This window comes from Taudactylus pleione, unplaced genomic scaffold (genome assembly GCF_031769625.1).
Source record: "Taudactylus pleione unplaced genomic scaffold, aTauple2 ptg000093l, whole genome shotgun sequence".
Taxonomy (NCBI): Eukaryota; Metazoa; Chordata; class Amphibia; order Anura; family Myobatrachidae; genus Taudactylus; species Taudactylus pleione.
Window position 1 is genome coordinate 14,019,328 of NW_028284495.1, and position 22,456 is coordinate 14,041,783.

At 42.9% G+C, this 22,456-nt stretch overlaps 1 protein-coding gene across 1 annotated transcript in view; it reads left to right on the top strand.

The window, feature by feature from the left end:
• Nucleotides 1-22,456, top strand: part of KLHL14 (kelch like family member 14) — a 134,630-nt gene that overhangs the window by 101,986 nt on the left and 10,188 nt on the right. Inside the window, exons 5-8 of the mRNA XM_088469773.1 lie at nt 1,537-1,615; nt 3,749-3,939; nt 5,342-5,500; nt 8,266-8,423. Coding sequence (XP_088325899.1) covers nt 1,537-1,615; nt 3,749-3,939; nt 5,342-5,500; nt 8,266-8,423 — 587 coding nt within the window. The remainder of the gene's footprint in view (nt 1-1,536; nt 1,616-3,748; nt 3,940-5,341; nt 5,501-8,265; nt 8,424-22,456) is intronic.

Below are 22,456 nucleotides of genomic sequence, written 5' to 3' on the forward strand. Positions count from 1 at the left end.
GATATTACATTTAAATAATCTTACTTTAATAAATGAAATCCGTCCAAAGACACGAAGAAGTCATCAGACCATGTTAAATTGCTGTGCATCCTAATGCTGGGCTGAGTAATTTTGAAAGTGTAAAATACATTAATATTTAAAAGTGTTGACTCGGAAAGAAAAAAGCAGCAATAAATATGAACACTCTAAACTGACTTTAAGGGGAGAAAATGACATTGTACATGCAAATGGAACATAAGGGTATTTGCGCTGCAGTCATACATATGACATATGTACAGCATATAGTCTTGCAACAGATTAACTCTGAGCCACAACATTAAAGACACAATCACGTGTCTTTAAAAACTTATTGTACATTTTGCTTTCTTATTACAAACCAGAAGTAATAGTGTACAGACCAGACCATGGTAATCTCCATCTCCTGAGCTGAGGGTCTGCATCTCTTTGCATGGTTATGATTAAAGCAATGTGTTTTAGTGTCATGGATTAATGGTTTCTGATAATGAATGTTAACATGAAAAACATGACAAATATATGGGGATGTGCATCTTAACAAGGCAAATGTTCTGCTATGGTTTAATTGCTTTATTTTTAAGATTTATCCTTTTCTAGAAATGATAAAGTGATGTATTTTGTAAAAGCTACATGAGGACGTGCACAGTACAAACCAATAGATCAAAATAATCCGAAGGTGGAAAAGCCCTTTATTCTGCTATTTTCTGCACAGATCACAGCTAGTTATAGAGAATGGCAGTGAGGACATTTCTTGCTATTGTTTGCATAGTTGCTTGTTCTGTTCATTGTCCTGGCTGCTTGTTCATATCATGTTGTAGTTTCCATGTATAGTGTATAATATAATATTTAGGGGCATATTTATAAAAAAATATTTGCGGGATATGCCACCCAAAACACCCGTTTTCGAAGGCTACCCATAAATACTAAGGATCCACTGGATGCATGTATGGGAGGAGAGGAGCATATATTAGTTATATCTGCTGTGGTCCCCCATTTTCAAACACTAAAATGCCAAATTTACCAAGCTCCAAAATGCTTCCTTGGCCCCGGTAACTAACGCATGGACAGATGGAGATACAGAAGTTATTGGGAAAGGGATCCTATCTCGACAATGGCAGCTCACACATGCGCAGTGGCGCGGCTAGGTCGCGAACATAGAAGCAAAGTGATCACATAAGAGATCCCTTTTCTTCTTACACATTGTAGGGAGAGCCTCTGATAATTATAAATATATCCGTAAATATTTCTATGTCTAATATATACCTATATTATTGTGGCACTTTTTTTTTTTTCTGCTGGGACTAAAAATTATTTATACAGAAATAAATATGAAAAAATGTAGTAATAGATATATAAATACTATATACTATACGCTGTGATGTTATGTGACTCACACATGAGGTTAATATTTATTCTATAGATACATATTGTATTTTGCTGGTCAGTCATATGGTATGTGTAAGAAACAGATATTAAATTATTGTTATTTACATACAGTATAACATTGTTCTCTTGTTGCAGGAAAACACAGTACAAATTTTGTGAGTCGGTATGACCCACGATTTAACAGCTGGATACAGCTCCCACCTATGCAAGAAAGGTAGGTGTGTGCTTCACTGACATGTACCACTGTTCTTCTTCATACATGTTCGTAATTACTGTTTTGCAACAAGAATGTTGGAGACAAGAAACATTTGTTTGGATGAGCTCCTAAATCCAGTAAATCTTTGTCTAACAATTTGTGCCACAAATTACATCAGATTAAAATCATGATTACTTGTAACTCTTACCAATTTTGCAATAAAGTATATTATAAAATAGAGATTGTGGCAGACTCCTAGGTATATTGCCTAAAAGTGCAACCAAAGAGTAAAGGTCTCCCAACGTGACCCTAGGATAGATAGATATAGTAAAATTGCTCCGGCATTGATACAGGTAAAAAGTATAACCCTTCAATGGGATTAGAATGTATACACTATGAGCTATATTTACTAAAGTGAGAGTTTTCAGAAGTGGAGTTGTTGCCCATAGCAACCAATCAGATTGGTGCTAGCTACATGTTAAGTACAATCTGATTGGTTGCTATGGGCAGCATCTCCACTTCTAAAAACTCTCACCTTAGTAAATATACTCCATAGTGTATACATTCTAATCCAATTGAAGAGCTATGCTTTTTAACCATATACCTAATGTGAGCTGTGCACAATTAGCGGAATGTCATTGAAAGAATTATTTTTATTATTAATTAATATCTATTAAAATTGTTGGGTTATATATATAATTTCAGACCCCCATAAATTGATTATTCAGAATGACATGCTGAGGGCACCGGTTCAACAGGACTATAGGAAGTTCACAGGTTCAATAGGAAATGCAGCACTCGGGGCAGCTGTACAAGCTGCAGGGTGCAACAGCAATCCTGGCTACAGGGTGCCATTCTTGGCACCCTACACGCCAAATGCAGGGGCCGTGAGGCACCGACAATGCCACCCCAGGGCCCTGCGTCCTGGGCGACTGCACCGCTTGCACACCCCTATTTACGACCCCGGTTATGAAGTGGACAAAGTGCTTCATAAGGCCCTGCATGAATGTGATTTGTACAATCGCTCCATGAACAACTGCAAATTGTGCAATGAAGCAGATTCGGGCCATCACTCTACACACCTGCCCCCTTCATCACAGGGCCGTAACTAGGGTAGTGCGACCTGTGCCATGGCACAGGGCAGTGTAGGGCATTGGGTGCTGTTTGGGCCTGTCACTTTTCCTGCTTATTTTCATTCTCACTTGTAGCTTCATCTTCTTTTATCCCCAGCATCTCCTGGCCTCCCCTATCTCTTCCCTGGCCTTTCCCCATGAGACCATGGCCATTTTTTCGGGTGCACGTCTTATGTCCCTATTTGAAAAATAGGGGGGAGGGGGTGCCAATGCTCTTTCTGGCACAGGGCAACAAAAAGTCTAGTTACGGCTCTGCTTCAACAGGTAGGCTGGTATGAGATAGATAGATTGATAGATAGATAGATAGATAGATAGATAGATAGATAGATAGATAGATAGTTGGTGACACAGTGGTCAGCACTGCTGCTTTTCAGTGCTGGGGACATATGATCGATAATTTCTGACCATGGAACTCTTTGTAGAGTTTGATATTTCTGTATTTGTGGGCATTTCCTCCCACTGCTCAAATTTCCATTAACATTCTGAAAACACCCTGGTAGCACAATTGACTTCTATAAAATTACGTGATCATATAGTAGTTACTTTCCAGGTAGATAGATAGATAGATAGATAGATAGATAATTACATAAGGTGGTAGATATTTACTAAAACGATAGCTATGAAATGGAGAGATGGACATTATAGTTGTGTTCTTTGCAGATTAACTAGAAAACAAAAAAAAATAATTGGAGAATTTTGATGATCTGTTTCTTTTAGTAAATTGGAAACAATGACCCGTGAAGGACCATAAGGATAGTGAATGTCAAGATAATTTAAAATTGTTAGGATATCTTCTTCTCTTCTCTGCTTTGTCATTTAAATGTTGGTAAATCCTTTCCAAAGAACAAATTATCCCTAAGCCATCAAAGCGTTTCCGGTCTCTAGTAAGTTGCATTTAGTGTGTTGGAATCACAGCACATTTACACTCTGCAATTCATCAAGGACAAATGCACAAGTTGTGGTTCTACCGTGAGATACTGTACAATTCTTATTGGTATATTTCATGTGTGTTCTCCAGGAGAGCCAGTTTTTATGCATGTCGACTGGATAAGCATCTGTATGTAATTGGGGGAAGAAATGAAACCGGTTACTTGTCAAGCGTGGAATGCTACAACCTTGAGACAAATGAGTGGTGCTATGTGTCCTCATTACCACAGCCGCTGGCAGCTCACGCAGGAGCAGTGCACAATGGAAAGATATATATATCAGGTATGAAGTATACTAGAAAATACATGTAAGGGCAGGGGGTGAAAATCCAAATCACATTTAAAGCACAATTATTAAGCCAGAGCATCAGATGAAATTGCTACTGTAGATGTATTGGCCTGCTCCTATCTTTGTGGAATTAGGCTGTGCTTGTGCTCATAAGCCTCCCAGGCCTCCACTGTGCTTGTCTGACTGGAGCTTCACTGTGCATATACCTAAAGCTGGGTACACACTGTACGATATATTGTACAATAAATCACTCCAACGCAGATCAGAACGACGTATCGTACAGATCGAATAGTGTCTATGGCCAATCCGACGTTCATCACATCGTCCCATCTGCTGTTCTACCCAGCAAATGGGAGGATGCAAAGAAAGACGAGGTGCTGTTACATGCAGCACGTAACAACACATCACGCTGTCATATACTAGATCGCGCAGTGTGTACGGCGTGCGCAATGTATCGGCACATTGCATTGCACTGTCGCTAGCTCACACCATTGTATGGTGTGTACCCTGCTTAAGAGTAGAGTAAGGTCCTCATGAGGGTGACCTGGCATTTTATTACAAACAATCTGGGTACCACAGCAATACAGATTGAAGTTACACTTGTATCTAGCATGTTGGGGCTCCTCTGTGTGGGTTTTTTGCCTTGGTGCCGGCAGCCAGTGAAAACTCTCAGTGAATCGCATTGGCCATTCATACGTACAATAGATTGACCTGGCAAGTACTAAGCAAAGCCTTTCCAGCTTCGCAGGTCTCCCATTGCCATGTATAGGGTAATGACATCTCAAAGTTATTTGTTGCTTCATGAATTGCGTTAAGCCTCCATCCCCATACAGATCTATGAGGATTGAGGTAAGCAGCACTAAATAGGTGAGGACTTGAGAACTCTCAGATTCCTCCAGTGTTAACTTCTGCATACAGTAACTTTAAAGAAGCTGAGTAAAGCCCTTTGTCTGGGGAAAACGCCAGGAAAAAGGCTTTTCTCAGCTTCATGATAGACCATATACCATACAAACAAATATATAAAAATAAAAAATAAAAACATTTCCAAACTCTATATATCTTCTCAGAAAATAGTGAAAACCCACTTGATTGGCTGGCAAAAAAAAAATTAAAAAGTTGTTTTTCTAGTGCTACTTTTTGTCCACCCAGCATTGCAAAAGCTGTACTTTTCTCTTTCTTTTATAGCAAAGTCTCCTCTATCCTGCTATTAAATCCTCTAGCAACCGGGATACACTGAAAGCGTATCCATGGGTTTTGCTAATAGCGTAGATACTTTTTGCGATCTAAGTGTGTGTTTACAATCTGTTTAAAATAAGTCTAATTTTTGTGATGTTTAACAATCGTATGACAATGAAATTGATGTGAGATCATTGTTGATAAAACTTTCAATCCGCAGGTGGCGTTCATAATGGCGAGTACGTCCAATGGCTGTATTGCTATGATCCAGTCATGGATGTTTGGGCTCGGAAGCAAGATATGAACACTAAGAGAGCAATACATGCTTTAGCTGTAATGAATGATCGTCTATATGCAATTGGCGGAAACCATTTAAAAGGTCAGTTTAACATATTTTATTTATAATAGCGTGTCTGCTTTACTGTGGATGACAAAGCAGTCTGTACTAATACTCAGGAGACCTGTCTGACTTGTGTTTTGGTTATTGAAGTGTTTTACACTTAACTTTCACTACTATCAAGTTCAAATATTTTAAGCTCTTCTTGATGTTACAGTATATTGTTTATACAAATGAGCTTGTTCTGAAACTAGTCTACTGTCTGAAATTGCCAATTATTTTTGTTAATTTTTTTAATTCATATATTGAAAAATATATGAACTTTGCAATAAAAAAAAGAGCGCATTGTGCATTATTTTAGGATGTAATGAAAAACGTAGGGGTCTATGGGTCTCATTCAGACCCGCTCGCGAGCGCAGGACGCTCGCAAGCGGGTCGATGTTACCCAAATGCGCATGCGCACGACGGAGGCTGCTCCATCATGCGCATGCGCGAGACCCGAATAACGACGGGGTAGCCGTAGTTATGGGTCTCGCACCAAAGGGGGCGTGCTGTCGATGGTGAGTGACAGCACGCCCCCTTTGGTGGGCGTGCCAGGGGCGTGGCTGCCAGACGGAGGCGTTCCCATGGGAATGCCTACTGTCTGGGTCCGGCCCCACTGACATCACTAGTGATGTCAGTGGGAGTGATTTTGGCTCTGATAGAGCCAAAATCACTCCAGGGCTTGCGGCAGCGAGACCATCATCATGGATGCTCGCATAAGCTGTGGGTGGTAACCCACAGCTATGCGAGCATCCAAAAGGCCGCTCCAAGTTTAACTAGGACGGCCCTGATTCAGAGCGAGCGCTCTAGTCAGAGCGTCCGGCTCTGAATCTGGGCCTATGTACTAAGCCTTGGAGAGAGATAAAGTGGTTGGAGATAAAGGCACGCTCTGAATGAGGGCCGTCCTCCATAACTATGGAGCGTCCTCCTGGACGCTCGTATAGCTGTGGGTTACCACCCACAGCCTATACGAGCGTGCAGTTTGATGGCCGCGATGGTCTTGACTACGAGCCGGAGCCTGCGGTTGAGGTTTTCAACCGCAAGGCCCGGAGTGATTTTGGCTCTATCAGAGCCAAAATCACTCCCACTGACATCACTAGTGATGTCAGTGGGCCGGCTTCTGACGGTAGGCGTTCCCTTAGGAACTGCGCATGTGCGAGAACCTCAGAAAGCCAGTACGTCAAATGTGTTACCCTGAGTGTACACACAATGAGCACGATTCTATTCAACGCGATCTAAATAGCGCCGGGAGATAGCTCCCGGAGCTATTCAATTCATTGCGATGTTAGGTCGGGGAAGGCTCGTTCTCACGCCTTAAACAGGGTGTTTAGGCGCGATAACGGGCATTCCCCGACCTAACTTCCCGGCGCGAGGCTGTTTTCCAGGCGCGAAGGGCAGAAAACAGCCTTGCACCGGGACTTTTGTCGGATTTCTTCTCTCATCCCCGGAGGGATGAGAGAAGAAATCATTAGTTGGACTTGGCAGCGCGGTGTATTGAATAGCTCCGGGAGCTCACTCCCGGCGTTATTTACATCGCGTTGAATAGAATCGTGCCCAATGATGCTGGTGCGATCGGATCACATGGTATTGAAAATGGAGCAGCAGAGTGATGGGCGTTCCTAGGTGGTGACCTGAAGTGAACGCAAAAAGAGTGTCTCATGGGCATGTTACGGGAGTGTCGTGGGGTCATCAGTAAAAGCTGCTGTGTTCTCAGATTCAGAGCCACAGCTACAGAGCTCATTTTTAGATGGAGAGACTGTGCCTAACTTGTCAAAGTCGGAACGCAAGCACGCAGTGGCTTAACTATACATTTTGCTCAACATTTGCCGAAAAAAGTTTATGGCGCCCTCCCCCCATGGCATTTTGCTAATATTAATGCAGGGCCGTTTCTAGGCAATTTGGCTCCCAGTGTGAACAGTTAAAAATGTGCCTCCACCTCCCCCCCATAGACAGTTATGCCCATAACACCATTGTATGCCCCAGAGTAAGGTTTCAAATTACTTTTCAAATACATGCTCATTTTAGGGGTCTCACGCTCGTTGCCAGGGGTTTCATGCTCGTTGCCAGGGGTCTCATACTTGTTGCCAGGGGTTTCATGCTCGTTGTCAGGGGATTTATGCTCGTTGCCAGGGGTTTTATGCCATGGGTTTACATGCTTGTTGCCAGGGGTGTCATGCTTGTTGTCAGGGGTTATACGGGAGAAGATACAGCTTTCGGCATCTTCTCCCGGCAGCGCCAGCGTATCCGGCACTTCCAGGTAACGCTATGCGCTCTGTGTTCCCTAACAGACACTAGAGGTCAAGTAGCACCTCTAGCGTCTGTCTCCTCTTAGACGGCAGCCATTTTTGGAGGGCATTTTCAGCAGATTCCATGCGGACAGCTAGTCCGCATGGAATCTGCAGCCCAAGGTCCCTTACCTGTCTGAGGAAGCATGGGCTCGGCAATTGAGCCGCCCGGGGGACACAAGGCACCCTCCCTGCATGCTCGCCTGCTACCTGCCATTTTTCAAACACAGCCTGTAAAGTGACAAGTAGGAGCTGATTGGTTGGTACTTTATCTCTCTCTAAGGCTTAGTACATAGACCCCATAGTGTTCTAAGCCCTGTCAACTTCAAATCGCCCTATAGCTGTGTTATGACTATAAAACCTCTCACTGATAGTGACTCAAAAGTAATTCCATCAGGAAGAAATACTCATTTCTCAGTCTACTGGTGATTCTGGGGAGCTGTCATAATAACTTTTCAATCCGTGTCTGTTACTGTTTAGGTTTCTCACACCTGGATGTCATGCTTGTGGAGTGTTATGACCCAAAAGGAGACCAGTGGAATATCCTACAGACACCAATCTTGGAAGGACGCAGTGGCCCAGGATGCACTGTACTAGACGATCGGTTTTATCTTGTTGGGGGGTACAGCTGGAGCATGGTAAGCATCCCAGCCGAGCTAAAATCCTTAGCATTGTAAAGTTGATGACATCTACATATTGTTAATCTATTTTACCGCATAATTAAACATATTATGTACACGGATTGAGGGCCAAATTGAGCCTTTGGGGGGCCCGGGGCACTTAAGACAGGGTGAACCACCCCCACTGCTCCAGCCCTCCCCCTCTTGTCAGCACCACCCCCCTCCAGCCCTCCAATGTAGTAAGCATCTCGATATGGACTATCTGCTGTATTAGATGTGCACAGAGTATTGAGCTTGTTCTACCGATTTCTGACACTCCCAGTTGAGATCTCTGCAAAATAAATCTAAAATATGTAACCAGAGTGCCACAAACTGTGGATTATACAACATGTCGTGTCTCTATTATACTCTCTGTTGGTGGCAAAACAGTTCTGAACTAATTACATGCATTATAACATAATGGAGGAAGACATTATCCAGATGGAAGACATCATCCAGATGGATAGCAGGATAGCGATACCTGATTTGCTTCAATAACAGACAGAAACAGCCAGTACTTATAACATAAATGCTCATCACTCCTAAAGTCAAGCAGTCCGGTGTCTGTCTGGCAGTCAGACAGTGAATGCAGGAGTCACATATCTGTGATAGAGGAGTTGAATGAGAGAGCCACAGCATGGTGAATTGGTCGTTACCGAGTACAGGCTTTGTGGCGCCAGGCCCCCCTGAATGTGCCTGTGTGCTCAGCCGGCACAAATGTTACATACACTCCTTGGTTTTATAATAAAAATCTGAACTTAATAATGATAATACATTTTTGTTTTTTTTCACTGTATTGTATAAAATGCATATAATCAAGGGCACCAAGGGGGTGGAGGAGCGGGAACTGATTACCCGGGTGCAGGCCCAGGTGCAGCTTGTGGTGCCACACATAGTATTTTTAAGGTTTTTTCTTTTTAGGGTGTGTCGCCATGCTTCCCAGTACCCAGACCCGCAGCAATCACGCTCAAATGCACAAACAATTGAATAACTCCCGTCACTATAGACGGGAGCTGTGACCACATTAACACAATTGAATTCCTCTCTTAAAGGGTTATTTTCTTTCTTTAAATATCAAGTTAAGTATGATTTAATAGTGTATAGGTGCATACACACACAACGATTTTTTAACGATTATCGTTAAACGATATCGTTTAACGATAATCGTTTGTAAAAATCGTTCACTTTCTGAGTCAAATGATGAACGCAGGGGCGTATCTACCCATTGGCCAGGATGGCACTTGCCAGGGGCGCCGACCAAAGGGGGGGGCGCCACCCAGCAGTGCCACCAGTAGCCAAGGGATGGACAAGTCCCTCGGCCCCACAAGTGTAGGGCAGACCGCAGTGAGAGCGGTCAGGTAAGTTTTTTTTTTTTCTTTGTGTGTGTGTAGGAGGGGGCACTGAAATAGGGGGTGGCCATTACAGGGGGCAATTTATGGGGGGGTGCCCACTACAGGGGGCTCTGTATAGGGGTAGCCACTACTGGGGCACTCTATAGGGGAGGCCACTACTGGGGGCAATTTAGGGGGGTGGCCACTACTGGGGGCACTCTATAGGGGTGGCCACTACTGGGGGCACTGAAATAAGGGGTGGCTGCTACTGGGGGCACTTTATGGGGGGTGTGCCTGCTACTGGGGGCTCCGTATATGGGTGGCCCCTACTGGGGACAATTTAGGGGGGTGGCCACTACTGGGGGCAGTCTATAGGGTTGGACACTACTGGAGGCACTGAAATAGGGGGTGGCCGCTACTGGGGCGGGCATTCATGGGGGGTGCCTGCTACTGGGGGCTCTGTATATGGGTGGCCACTACTGGGGACACTGCTTAGGGGTGGCAACTACTGGGGGCACTGTATAGGGGTGGCCACTACTGGGGGCACTGTATAGGGGTGGCCACTACTGGGGATAATTTAGGGGGGTGGCCACTACTGGGGGTAATTTAGGGGGGTAGCCACTACTGGTGGCACTGTATAGGGGGGACTACTACTGGGGCCACTGTCTAGGGGGGCTACTAATGGGGGCAATGCAGCATAGGGGGATTGCTACTGGAGGGTTACTTCTAGGGGCACTGCATGGGGGGGGCACCAGTCCATTACATTGCCAGGGGTGCTTGGATCCCTAGATACACCCCTGGATGAACGATTTTCGTTCATGCGTGTTCACATTTGTAGTTTGTAGTTTGTAGTTTGTAGTTCAGTCAGACTTGTCAACTCAACGATTTTCAGTAAGGGAATATGCAAAAATCGTTTGTAGTTCTAAAAAATCGTTCATTACATTTAAATGAACATAGTAAATGAACAACTTTAGTAAATGATTTTAGTTAATTTTTCCAAGGGAGAAAATTGTTTACTAAAATCGTTCATTAACTAAATCGTTGTGCGTGTATGCACCTTCAGTGGTAGATTATTTTTTTTTTGATGTCCTCCTACCAATCATTATTTGCTTTTTAAAATCTCTCAGTAGGGAAAATAAGTATGGCTGACAGACACATACAAAAAGGCTCTTAGAGTCTCTGCATGTCATATCATTGAGAGAGAGAGAATGTGGGGCAGGATGTTGCGGTAAAAACATCTCAGAGGGGCGTTTCATATTCTCTCTGTTAACTACATAATGTGCCATGTGACTGTGGTAACCTTGGTAATAACATAACAATACCTCAGCTATTTATGTTTAAAAAAAACACCTTTTTTTCCATGGAATTGCTCCTTTAACTTTGTCATTCAATTACAACTTTCTGTTTATGGCCACAAATACTCCAGACAAAGTTAATTCAGTCTCTCAAGGATCTGGTTAATAAATTTGGAGAACACTAGGGATGTGCGCCGACCCCGGTGTTTTGGTTTTGGTATTGGATCTGTTTCTCCTTCGTGTTTTGGATCTGGATTTGGTTATGCCAAAACCGCCCTTGCGTGTTTTGGATCTGTATTTTTTTTTTTTACATTTATAAAAACTGCTAAAATCACATAATTTGGGCTTTTTTGTTCCTACAGTATTATTAACCTCAATAACATGAATTTCCACTCATTTCCAGTCGATTTTGACCACGTCACAGCTCACAATATTATTTTCATCCGGTTTAGGCCCAATATTTGCACCAAGCTAGCTGGCTGACTAAGCTAAGCGGCAGCAGTGCGCAGCACAAACTTGTGGCAGTTCAACTTCCAACATGGCAAATAAGGAAACATATGTTTTCATTAATCAAGAGGTTTGAGGAAGATGGAGTATGTATGTAGTTGAAGGCAGGGACTGGAAGGGTTGATTGGTAGTACATTTAATTTAATTTTTTGATTCCAAAGCAATTTATGAGGGAGGAGGGGAGAGCCTGGGTGAACAATATGTCTCATGTTTTGCCCACAAAATCAACTTGGTGGTTCAGAATATTTTTTCAAATTAAAGGGGCATGCAGGAGATGCTGTCTGTGGCCATAAACATTTCTGGACATTTTTGGCATTCAGCAACCGCATGTCAAAGATTGCAGCAGCTGTGGCAGTTCAACTTCCAACATGGCACATCAGGAAACAAATGTTTTTATTATTGAAGAGGCCTGAGGGAGTTGAAGAATGTATGTAGTTGAAGGCAGGGAAAGGACTATTTGATTAGTAGTAAATTTTATTTTATTTTTTGATTCCAAAGCAAATTTATGAGGGAGGAGGGGAGGCATTTACAAAAAATATTTAAATCATTCACATCAGTCCTTGCCAAAGAAGAATCCTTGAGTGCTATGCCTGCTGCTGCTGGGAGTGGATTTTCATCCCAGAAGGGGACCAGGAAGACTACTAGTAGTACTTTAAAAAACAGTTGACTGTTAAACAATTTGTAAGGGAGAGCAAGTACGACAGCAGTCACCCAGTTGCACAGCGGATCACTGATGCCATAACATCTATGCTGGTATTAGATGTGCGTCCAATATCCGCCAATAATGCAGTGGGTTTTAGACTGTTAATTGAGGTACTGTGTCCCCACTACCAAATCCATGTAGATTCCACTTCATTAGAAAAGCAATACCCAACCTGTACAGGAATGTTAAAAAAAACTTAATTAGTGGCCTCCAAATGCCGTTAAACCTACTGTCCACTTAACCACAGATATGTGGACAAGCGGAACAAAGCAAATGCAAGATTACATGACTGTATCAGCCCACTGGGTGGGTGTATTGCTTTCAGCGGCACCAACAGCAGCAGCAGCATCTAGAAAGCAGCAGCTCATTCAGAGGCAGGCTACTCTGTGTATCACTGGTTTCACTAAGAGGTATACCACTGACAACCTTTTAGAAAAACTCAAGGAAGTCATTGCAAAATGGCTTACCCCGCTTGGACTCTCCTAAGGATTTGTGATTTCTGACACCACCAATATTGTGAGAGCATTATAGCTGGGTGAATTCCAACACATCCCATGTTTTGCTCTCGCAATCAACTTTGTGGTGCAAATGACAGGGCCGAGCAGGAGATTCTCTCTGTGGCCCGAAAAATTTCTGGACTTTTTCGTCATTCAGCAATCAAATGTAGAATATTGCAGCACATGCAGGAAATATTGAATTTGCCTTCCCACCAGCTGAAGCAAGAGGTAGTTACAAGGTAGAACTCCACCCTTTATATGCTTCAGCGGATGGAGGAACAGCAAAAGGCCATCCAAAGCTACACAGCATACTATGACATAGGAAGAGGAGGGGGGATATACCGTACTCAAGCTCAGTGAAAAATACTTTTCATGTTGTGCAAAGTGCTGAAACCCTTCGAAGTAGTCACCTGTAAAGTGAGTTTAGACACTGCCAGCTTGAGTCGGGTAATTCCCCTAATTAGACTGTTGGAAATACAGCTTGAGAAACTGAAGGAGGAGCTGAAAGGAAGCGATTCTGCTAAGTATGTTGGACTTTTAGATCAAGTCCTTTATTTGCTTCACCAGGATCCAAGGGTTGTCAAGATCTTACAATTGGATCAATACATTTTGGTGACCATGCTGGATCCTAGGTTTAAGTCATATGTTGTGTCTTTCTTTCCAACGGACACAGATCTGAAGAGATGCAAAGAGCTGTTGGTAAGCAAATTGTCAGCTCAAGTGGCATGTGAGGCAACAATGGCTTCTCCTTCACTTTCTCCGGCAAGTGCATCTGCCGAGAAAAAACTGAACTTTCCCAAAATACCCACTGGTAATGCAGATGAGTCAACACAACTGAGTTTTGACATCTGGTCGGGTCTAAAAGAATTGACTACCATTAATGAGACCTCTACCATGACTCCATCTGATACGGTCACCATTCAAAGAATGATTGAGGACTATTTTAATTTTTTTAATGATAGCATCCAAATAGACATGTCAGACAGTCCGTTTGACTACTGGCAGGAAAAAAGACAATTTGGAGGCCCTTGTACAAACTGGCTTTGCTTTACTTGAGCTGCCCACCCTCCAGTGTGTACTCAGAAACAGTTTTCAGCACAGCCGGGAACCTTGTCAGCGATCAACACATAAGGCTACATCCTCAAAATGTGTAAAAGATGATGTCCATCAAAATGAACTACACATTTTATGCCAATTACATCCAAAAATTACAGAGGCACCTGTAATGGTGGCTTCCAGCAGGGATGAATTAATATTGTGTGAAGATGATGTACAGACTGATGAGGGTGAGGAATCAGATGATGATGGCGACAACATCTTGCCTCTGTAAAGCCAGTTTGTGCATGTAGAGATCATTGCCAGCAATGTCAACTGCTCATTGGTAGCTGGTTTTGTGGGGGCCCAAAAATACCAATCGCTTCATGATTGATATTGTTGATGAAGGTGTTGGTGGGGAAGATTGCAGGTGCTTGGATCTAGCAGAGAGAAGGGAGCTAGCTGACACTGGACTGTTTGTTGGTACTTTTTTAGCCAAAGTTTCTAAATTTTGAAAAAACTTTTTGGATGGCTGTGCTGCAGATGATGCAACAGATAGCGCCCTTACCTCTACTCACTCTTGCTTTGCAAAGGGTACAGATGGCTTGACAATTGTCCGGATTTGGATGGAAATATTTCCACACATGAGAGATGGATTTTTTTGTCTTTTGCTCGGGCATGACAATGGGCTTTTTCGTACCATGAGTGAAAACTGTTGCCTGATTTATACAAACAACATCCTTGGCATCAACATCCTCATCATCCGTATTAGCACCAACTACAGAAGCATCCTCATCCTCCTTCCACACAAGCATCCTCAATTTCTACGTCAGCATGTTGACTTGTGCTGCTCATCCCCACATTTGCAGAGGGCACACAAACAGTGGAAGGAGGATCCTCTTCAAGTACATTATTGGAAAGATCAGGCTCACACATGGCAACCATGGACACACTTAGAATCTCCTCGGGGATCTGTGACTTTCGTGAGCACACAGTTGGTACCTGTGCCTTTATGATTTTCATTTTTTTGACACTTCTAAAGGGAAAACAACACAGCACCCCTTTATGGACAACAAAGCACCCCTTCGGAGTGTGGATGGACCACCTGCAGAGTCAAAATACGTGGATGATAAACTGCGGTCTGGCCAGCAATGTCACTGAACAATAATAGCGTAGCTTTTAGCTACAGTAGCACACACACAAAAAAATTAAAACATCTTTTTTTTGTGGAATGATAATTTTATTAACTTTTATTTTTATAACACTGGGGAAGAGCACCCCTGGATTGACAGAGTACCCCTGGATGACACAGCACTCCTTTATGTGCTGCAGCCCTAGCCCCTTAATGGACAGTACAACACAGCAGCACCCCTTTATATATTGCAGCCCAAGCCGTTTTATGGACAACACAGCAGCCTCCGTTTACGTACTGCAGCCACAGCCTGACAACACTGCACCCTTCAACACCAGCATCACTAACCCCCAGCCCGACAACACTGCACCCTTGAACAACAGCAGCACAGACCCCCAGCCCAGCTACACTGCACCCTTGAACAACAGCAGCACAGACAGAGCACGTCTGTTCTGCCCACTCTCCACAGCCAGAGTGAAAATGATGCTGATCACTGGGACCTTTATAGAATCCAAAAGTCGTGAGAATCCGACAACGGGAGGATGATGATTTGCCTCGTTTTCGGATCCGAGTCAGGCAGGAAAACCCAAGCCGAACTTGGATCCAAGCTCGGATTGTGAAGTTCGGGCAGGTCCGGTTCTCTGAGAACCAACCCCGCTCATCTTTAGAGAACACACAAATATTAACAGTATAACACTGGTTAAACAATCTCCCCTTCAGCTGCTCTGTCTATGTCATGCTAGTAAAGTGATGTACCTTAAGTTGTGTGGCAAGAGGAACCAACTGTTGTCAACCTTCACAATCTGAGTTTTTAGCCCATGCAAATAGCACACCCATCACCTAGAAGTCCCTGCTGGAGCCATCAATATTGTTACAACCATACCCACTGCCTGATCAATACCACACAGTTGGGGAATAAAGTAAAAATCAGGTTGGTGATGGCTGCACTGCTTAATTAATAAAGCCATCCGGAGACAATGTTGAGGGGCTGTGCTTGTGTAACTTACTGCTAAAACCTTTATGTACTAACGATACTGCCTTTGAACCTCTATACACCCCTGCCTATACCTTCTGATATCCTGCCTATAAACCTCTAAGGATGACGTTATTTTGCGTACGCAGTTATACAGTAAATAAAGACTCCAGACCTAGAACCTGTGGTTCCAAAGCACAAAGTGTTATTCAAGTAAAAGTACAGTCAGTTACACGCTAGTTATAAGTACAATTTAGCGCAAAGGAATTATACAAACCCAAGTACAGTTATACATATGCAGCGCTCTGGACCAGATGTAGGCATCAGCAAGAAACCCCTCGTCAATCAGCATTCAGCACGAAGACCAGGAACCCAGGGTCAGAGAACACATAATTATACCCCCCAGAAATAAACAACACAATAGAGAAGTTTGTTGCTAATACCATTGGTCCTAAAGGAGAGGGCATATGTTACAAGGCATTTAACAGGTTGGTTCAAATAGACACAGTCCAGCCTCTAACAACTGGTGGTCTCTGGTTTCCCGCCTCATGTAAATCCTAACAGTTGGTCATATAATATACATTTTGTTGCTTGAAGTCTCTGCGGTCCATAAGTTGAGAATGCATGTTGCGATCTCTCCATCGATATTACCGGAATACTGTTGAGAGAGTATGCATTAGTACAAAACCAAACATGGCTTACTTATCACGTATAAAACCTTAGTTATGAAATAATCTTTATTTCCTAGCAATTATAATAAATGCGCATACTTGAATCTTATACCTTAAAGCTTATGGAACCTTGTATGTGAATATGTAATGTGTGAGTATGTGGGGTTTGATGTAAAGATGCTAGTTAACTTGGGGCAGATGCGTGTGCATGAAGCTAATATTCAGCGTTTTATCCTATGCATTCGCTAATATGCGACTAGTTAACTGCGAAATTGTGCGTATTAATGTGTGTATGAGAAACGGTGTAAGATGCAATCGCGTGATGCTAATAGTAATATCGCCACATGTACTAAAGTGTGAGTTTATCTCATTTCCAAGATGGCGTCTTGTTGCCAGTTGCAAGATGGCGTCACTGCGATCCAATTTTAAACTGATCTTGTCTCAGCCAATTATCCAGCTTCGACAGTCCACCCTTTGATAGCGAACAACATGCTATCACAATCTGATTTTAAAATATTTATTTATTTTATTTATTTATTAACAGTTTCTTATATAGCGCAGCATATTCCATTGTGCTTTACAATTGTAAGCATTAATAGAACAAAACTTTTGTAATAACAGACAGATATATAGGTAGGAAGGCCCTGCTCGCAAGCTTACAATCTATAGGGAAATATAATTTAGACTTACATTTATATACTATTTTGTGTTATTATGGGATGGCACAAGGTGGTTCTTAATCCATCAATAATGTGTCTCTGAGTGGGGACATATAACTACTATTATACGCACACCGCGGATCTTGGAAGATCATGTGAAAGGTGTGGGGATACACCAGTCCTATAAAGGCAGTCTTGAAGGGGAATTTGAGACTTTACATTATCTGAGGTGTTTTAAAAATAACATTTCAATAATACATTCTATGCAGGTCTAAATAAAATACATTAAATGATGGTATTTCCTAGTTCAGGGTTGTAATGTAGTTCTGTATTTACCTCGGTATTCATACTGACCATAATCATGATTTCGTTCTTTCGTTTTACTCTATTTTTATATTTTCCACACTTCAACACAATAGGAACACACCGGACACATATGCCAATTATTATGATGACAATCAGTATAAGGATTAAGAATTTGCCGATGCTGGCGATCACTTCCTGGACCCATTCCCCTAGACCTGAGAACCATTTCACTGGGTTCAGCCATGAAACCCATCCTTCTATCTTCTCCCCTACTTCAGCCACTGAAGCATTATGGTTCTTACGAAATTCCCATTTTAGCTGCAGAATTTCATCCATCTTCCGGCGTATCACTTCCTTAGGGTCGCTGGTATCATCGGTGACATAGGTGCAACATTTTACTCCAAATTGGGTGGCCAAAGTTACGCAGGACCCTCCAGTAACAGCAGTTAAATAATTTAACACTAGCCTGTGTTGCACCAGTTCTTTCTTGTACGCTTGCAATTCTCTCCCTGTATACCTGAATGTGTCAACGTACATCTCGGTGATATTATCTATTAATTTAGCAAGTTCCTGAATATATCTAAAGTTTAATGTACCCCGAGTGATCCTGGTGGGATCCAATGCGACTAAAACTTGAAAGCCAGTTGTCTCACTAATTAACTGAGTGGCTTTGTGCACGTCACCAGGTATCATATTTCGTTTGCCTCTGTGTTCATATTGTGTGTTTTCATGTATACCAAGCATTTCAACATGTGTGAGGGTCATAACTTCTGGGACTACTCTTCCAAGGTAACACAAACCTTCGGAACTCGGGGAGAGCCATTTATACGCTTTTCTTCCACATATAAAATATACATTATCAGGGAGAACATAAGGAATGGTATGCATCATTATCATTAAGCACATTTCCCTTGCAAACAATCCTATTTCTGGGTCTTCCATCTGGTACATGCAAGTTTCTGGCTGTATTATTTTAGCACAATAACCATCTGGCACCTTACCAATAATTTCTTTGGTGGAACTCAATGTATACCGGTACCTAAAATGTCTCCCACTAGATTTAATTGAGCGTAACAGATCATGGTTTATGGACTCATTATCAGCTCTTTGTGAGAAGGTCATCGTCTGATTATTCCCTGTCACTTCCCATCTCCCGGGTTTATTAGGGTTGGTTATGTTTAAACACAAAAGTGATCTATCTACTTGGAATTGATAGAGTTTGAAATGAGGTGGTTTGGATGAGAGGAATTTTCCATCCAATGTCTTCCCTTTCTGTAATTCTAAAATCTCCATGATATTCAGCGGAAATTACACCAACCCTACATTATGCTGTCCCTGTGGCACATGTGAACACACCCAGCAATCAGTTTGATTTAACACTTTGCCTACCATGCTATGATAATCCTCTAAAGGATACCTCCCCCAGTACAGGTTATATTTAGGTTGGCACCGTTGGATACAGTTCTCATCAACTAGGGACCCACAAAGCTCACAAATACAGGAATCTTCAGACGACAAACTTTCACACCGTCCCCGAGTATCCGGAATAACAGCTCTCTTAACAATAACAGTACTATGATTGGTCAGACACTCCCCTGATTGGCATAGCACTCCTCCTGACTCCACTCCATCAGCGCTGCCATCAGCTCCCATCTCCTCCATCGGTCCTCCATCACAGAAACTGGGTATCCCCAAACAGATCATCACGACAGAAACTCTGGAAGAAAGAACTAGGATGACCACAGCAGACCACTCCATTGCTGGAAGCACTGATCTACACATTTCTTTAGCTCAGGTATCTCACCGTCACCTTTGTAATCCTTCCGGCACAAGCTCGCAATTGACAGGTCCACATTATCGGCCTCGTCTCCGCCTTGTATCTCCACCGGTTGGTTAACCTCCCTATAGTGAGTGGAATGGACCCGCGTATCTTCCCCGGCCACCCTTTGAGGATGTGGTACTTTGTCAACAATCATCAGATACGGACCTTTCCACCGATCAGTCAAACGACCTGAGCTAAAAAAATTCGGTTCATAACAAATTCCCCAGGTTTGACATCATGACAGTTTGCATTAGACATGTTAGTTAATAACACTTTCAATTTCCGTTATTCTTATTCATCTTCGTTTCTCAAAGGGGGGACAGATATAAGAAATGACAGTCTGGAATGATCTTGGTTTTATTACCCATCACCTTACACATGTTCTGGGAAACGTCACCTGTAAAATGAGTCCCCCTATCACTTTAAATAATTCTAGGGATATAGTATCTGCATACAGGTTCCTGCAATTAAATCTTGTTATTAATAGCTACTGCTCTAAATAATGCCTGGGCCCCTGGGTTGGATAGTACTCCGAGTATTTGACCTTAGCCTGGCATGGCTGCCGTTTATCCTTAGCAACCTTGTGTCCTGTGTGTGAGAGGTAAAGCACAACAGTTTAATATCATTTACCATGACCTAAATACAACAATAAATCGTCCACATTTTACATTAGAATAGATCCATTGGCAGGTTGAAAAGATTGTAAACAGTCATATAAGGCCTGGGAGAAGATAGTGGGGTTGCCTATGAACCCATGGGAAACGTGTGTTCATGTGTGGTGTTCTTCACTTTGCAGTACTGACTTATGTGTCCCACTTGGTGACAGTTAAAACATCTTTTTGAAAGGGGTGGATGAAAGGATTGTTGTGGGAGTTGAGCAAGAGGGAAAGATGGTGGGTATGGGTAGGAATAGGGAGGATAAGGGTATGGTGGGAGGTATAAAGTTTGTGGGTAGCATGGGACCTGTGGTTGTGTATGATATGCGGGGTAAGGATGTGTTTGCTGTGGTGTGGGATTGGTGAGGACGTGTAACTGTTCAGGTGCAAGTGTGTGTATAGGTGCAGGTGTGTCTACTGGCTGTGATGTTACAGTCATTCCTTCCAGAGCTTGGATACTGACAGCCATTAGTTTTTCACTCTGGGTCTCTCTCTTCTTTGAGATGTTTTTATCATGTTCTATGGCAGATTCTATGAGGGTATCTATTGTGACTCCCCTCCAACAAGGCTGTGATGTCTGAACCCGGGTCTTTAAGTCTTCTTTAAGGCCATCCATGAGTATGGTGACAATCATTCCCCTGTGGTGAGTGCTATCTTTAATATCTTCTATCCCAGTGTATTGGGTGATAGTCTGCAGAGCCCGGTCGCAATAATCTTCTGCAGATTCACTCTCCTTTTGCTTTATGGTGAAAGTTTTGTTCCAGTTAACTACTACTGGAAAATATATACCCAATTGAGTTATAATGCGGGAAATATTATCTTGGTTTACTTGGTCTGTTAAGGGAACGTCATCATCCAATACACAATCCGTGATAAATTTTGTCACGTCGGTATTGTGTGGTAGACAGACCCTTAACACCACATGCCAATCTTTATTAGTTGGCTCATGAGAACTACCCAAATTCCTCAAAAATCTTTGACATTTGGCTAGTTCCTTTTTGGGATCGGGGAAATCTTTTATGATGGAATTTAGCTCTGCTCTTGTCCAAGGACAATGCATTACCACTTCCCTCGTGGGCACTACACCGTTCGCATCTGCATTTCCATTCGGAACAGTTATAGTCTGAATGGGATGCAGAACGGCAGCGCTGCTACCTTTGACCTTGCTACCTGGCTGGGGGTTTAGTCTGCTGCTGCTACGTATGATATTAACAACTTCCTCTACGGGAGCAGAGGGGGCTAGCACTTCCCTTACTGTTACTGATGGAGATGATGGCACCACTCGTGATTGTTGTGGTGCAGCATCTATCATCTGTACAGCATGGGAAATGGCAGACATTACAATAGGCTCATCATCCACATCATGAACATTTTCTTTATGGTGGCTTAAGAGAGGGTACAAATTGCTTGTTACATTTTTATGGGTATTTTTGATAACTGTACTTGCACCTCCATCCACATAAGGTGGAGGTGGTGTGCGTGAACTGCTGGCAATACCGTCTACAACGCTACCCTGCCGCACGTGCGTGCCATTTTGTCGCTCGCTCGTATTGCAATTTAGCGTCGCGGATGCATTCTCTGGCAATGCGCTCACAACGCTAGTTTGCGTCGCTCGTGCATTTTTAAGCCACGCATCTCCTTCATGCTGCCACAACTTTAAACATTCATAATATTTTACCTTTTTACCTCGAGAGCGCATCAGACTGATGTGGTCTCGGACATTATTCAATACATCTTTATCAAAACTACCAATTCTAGGAAACGGTTTAACACTCTTCCTCGTCATATTAAACCATAAATCACAATACCTGGTTGCATTGGCACCGTACCTAATATGCATAATATGCCGCGCCGACCCAAGTGGCGCTTCCAACAGCAGCAAATCATTTAACATCTCTACGTTTGCTTGGCCCTCATCCTGGGAGAACCCTAAGTTTTTTAATAAAGATTTAAATTGGTGAAAGACAACATGTACACCTGCTGATGTGTATAGAACGGTAAGCTACTTACCGAGCTACTAGGCCAACTCCTGCGCCTAGTACTTAAGGGTCATACAATACCCTTAACCTTTAGGTCCCGTGTTACACCCTAAACAAATACTCACAATCACACACTCTTTTCCTGCACAGAAAACTACACGTTAACCCAATTATTGGCAACAATTGATAATGTAAACTCAATGGCTTTGTTTAAACATGTGGCAGCACAACCGGAAGTACGTATACGCTATTGTGCGACCAGTCGCATACACAATAATGCGACTACCACACAACTGTATGACAACCTTTAGCTGTGTACACAAAAGTGCGTCTTTACTGTGCGCAAAACTGCGACTCAGCCGCGTGTTCAATACTGCGGCACCCCTTTAAATGTTAGGTTCTATCAACAAAGGAAAACAATCTTTTTCCTCTCTTGTCCCTGGATT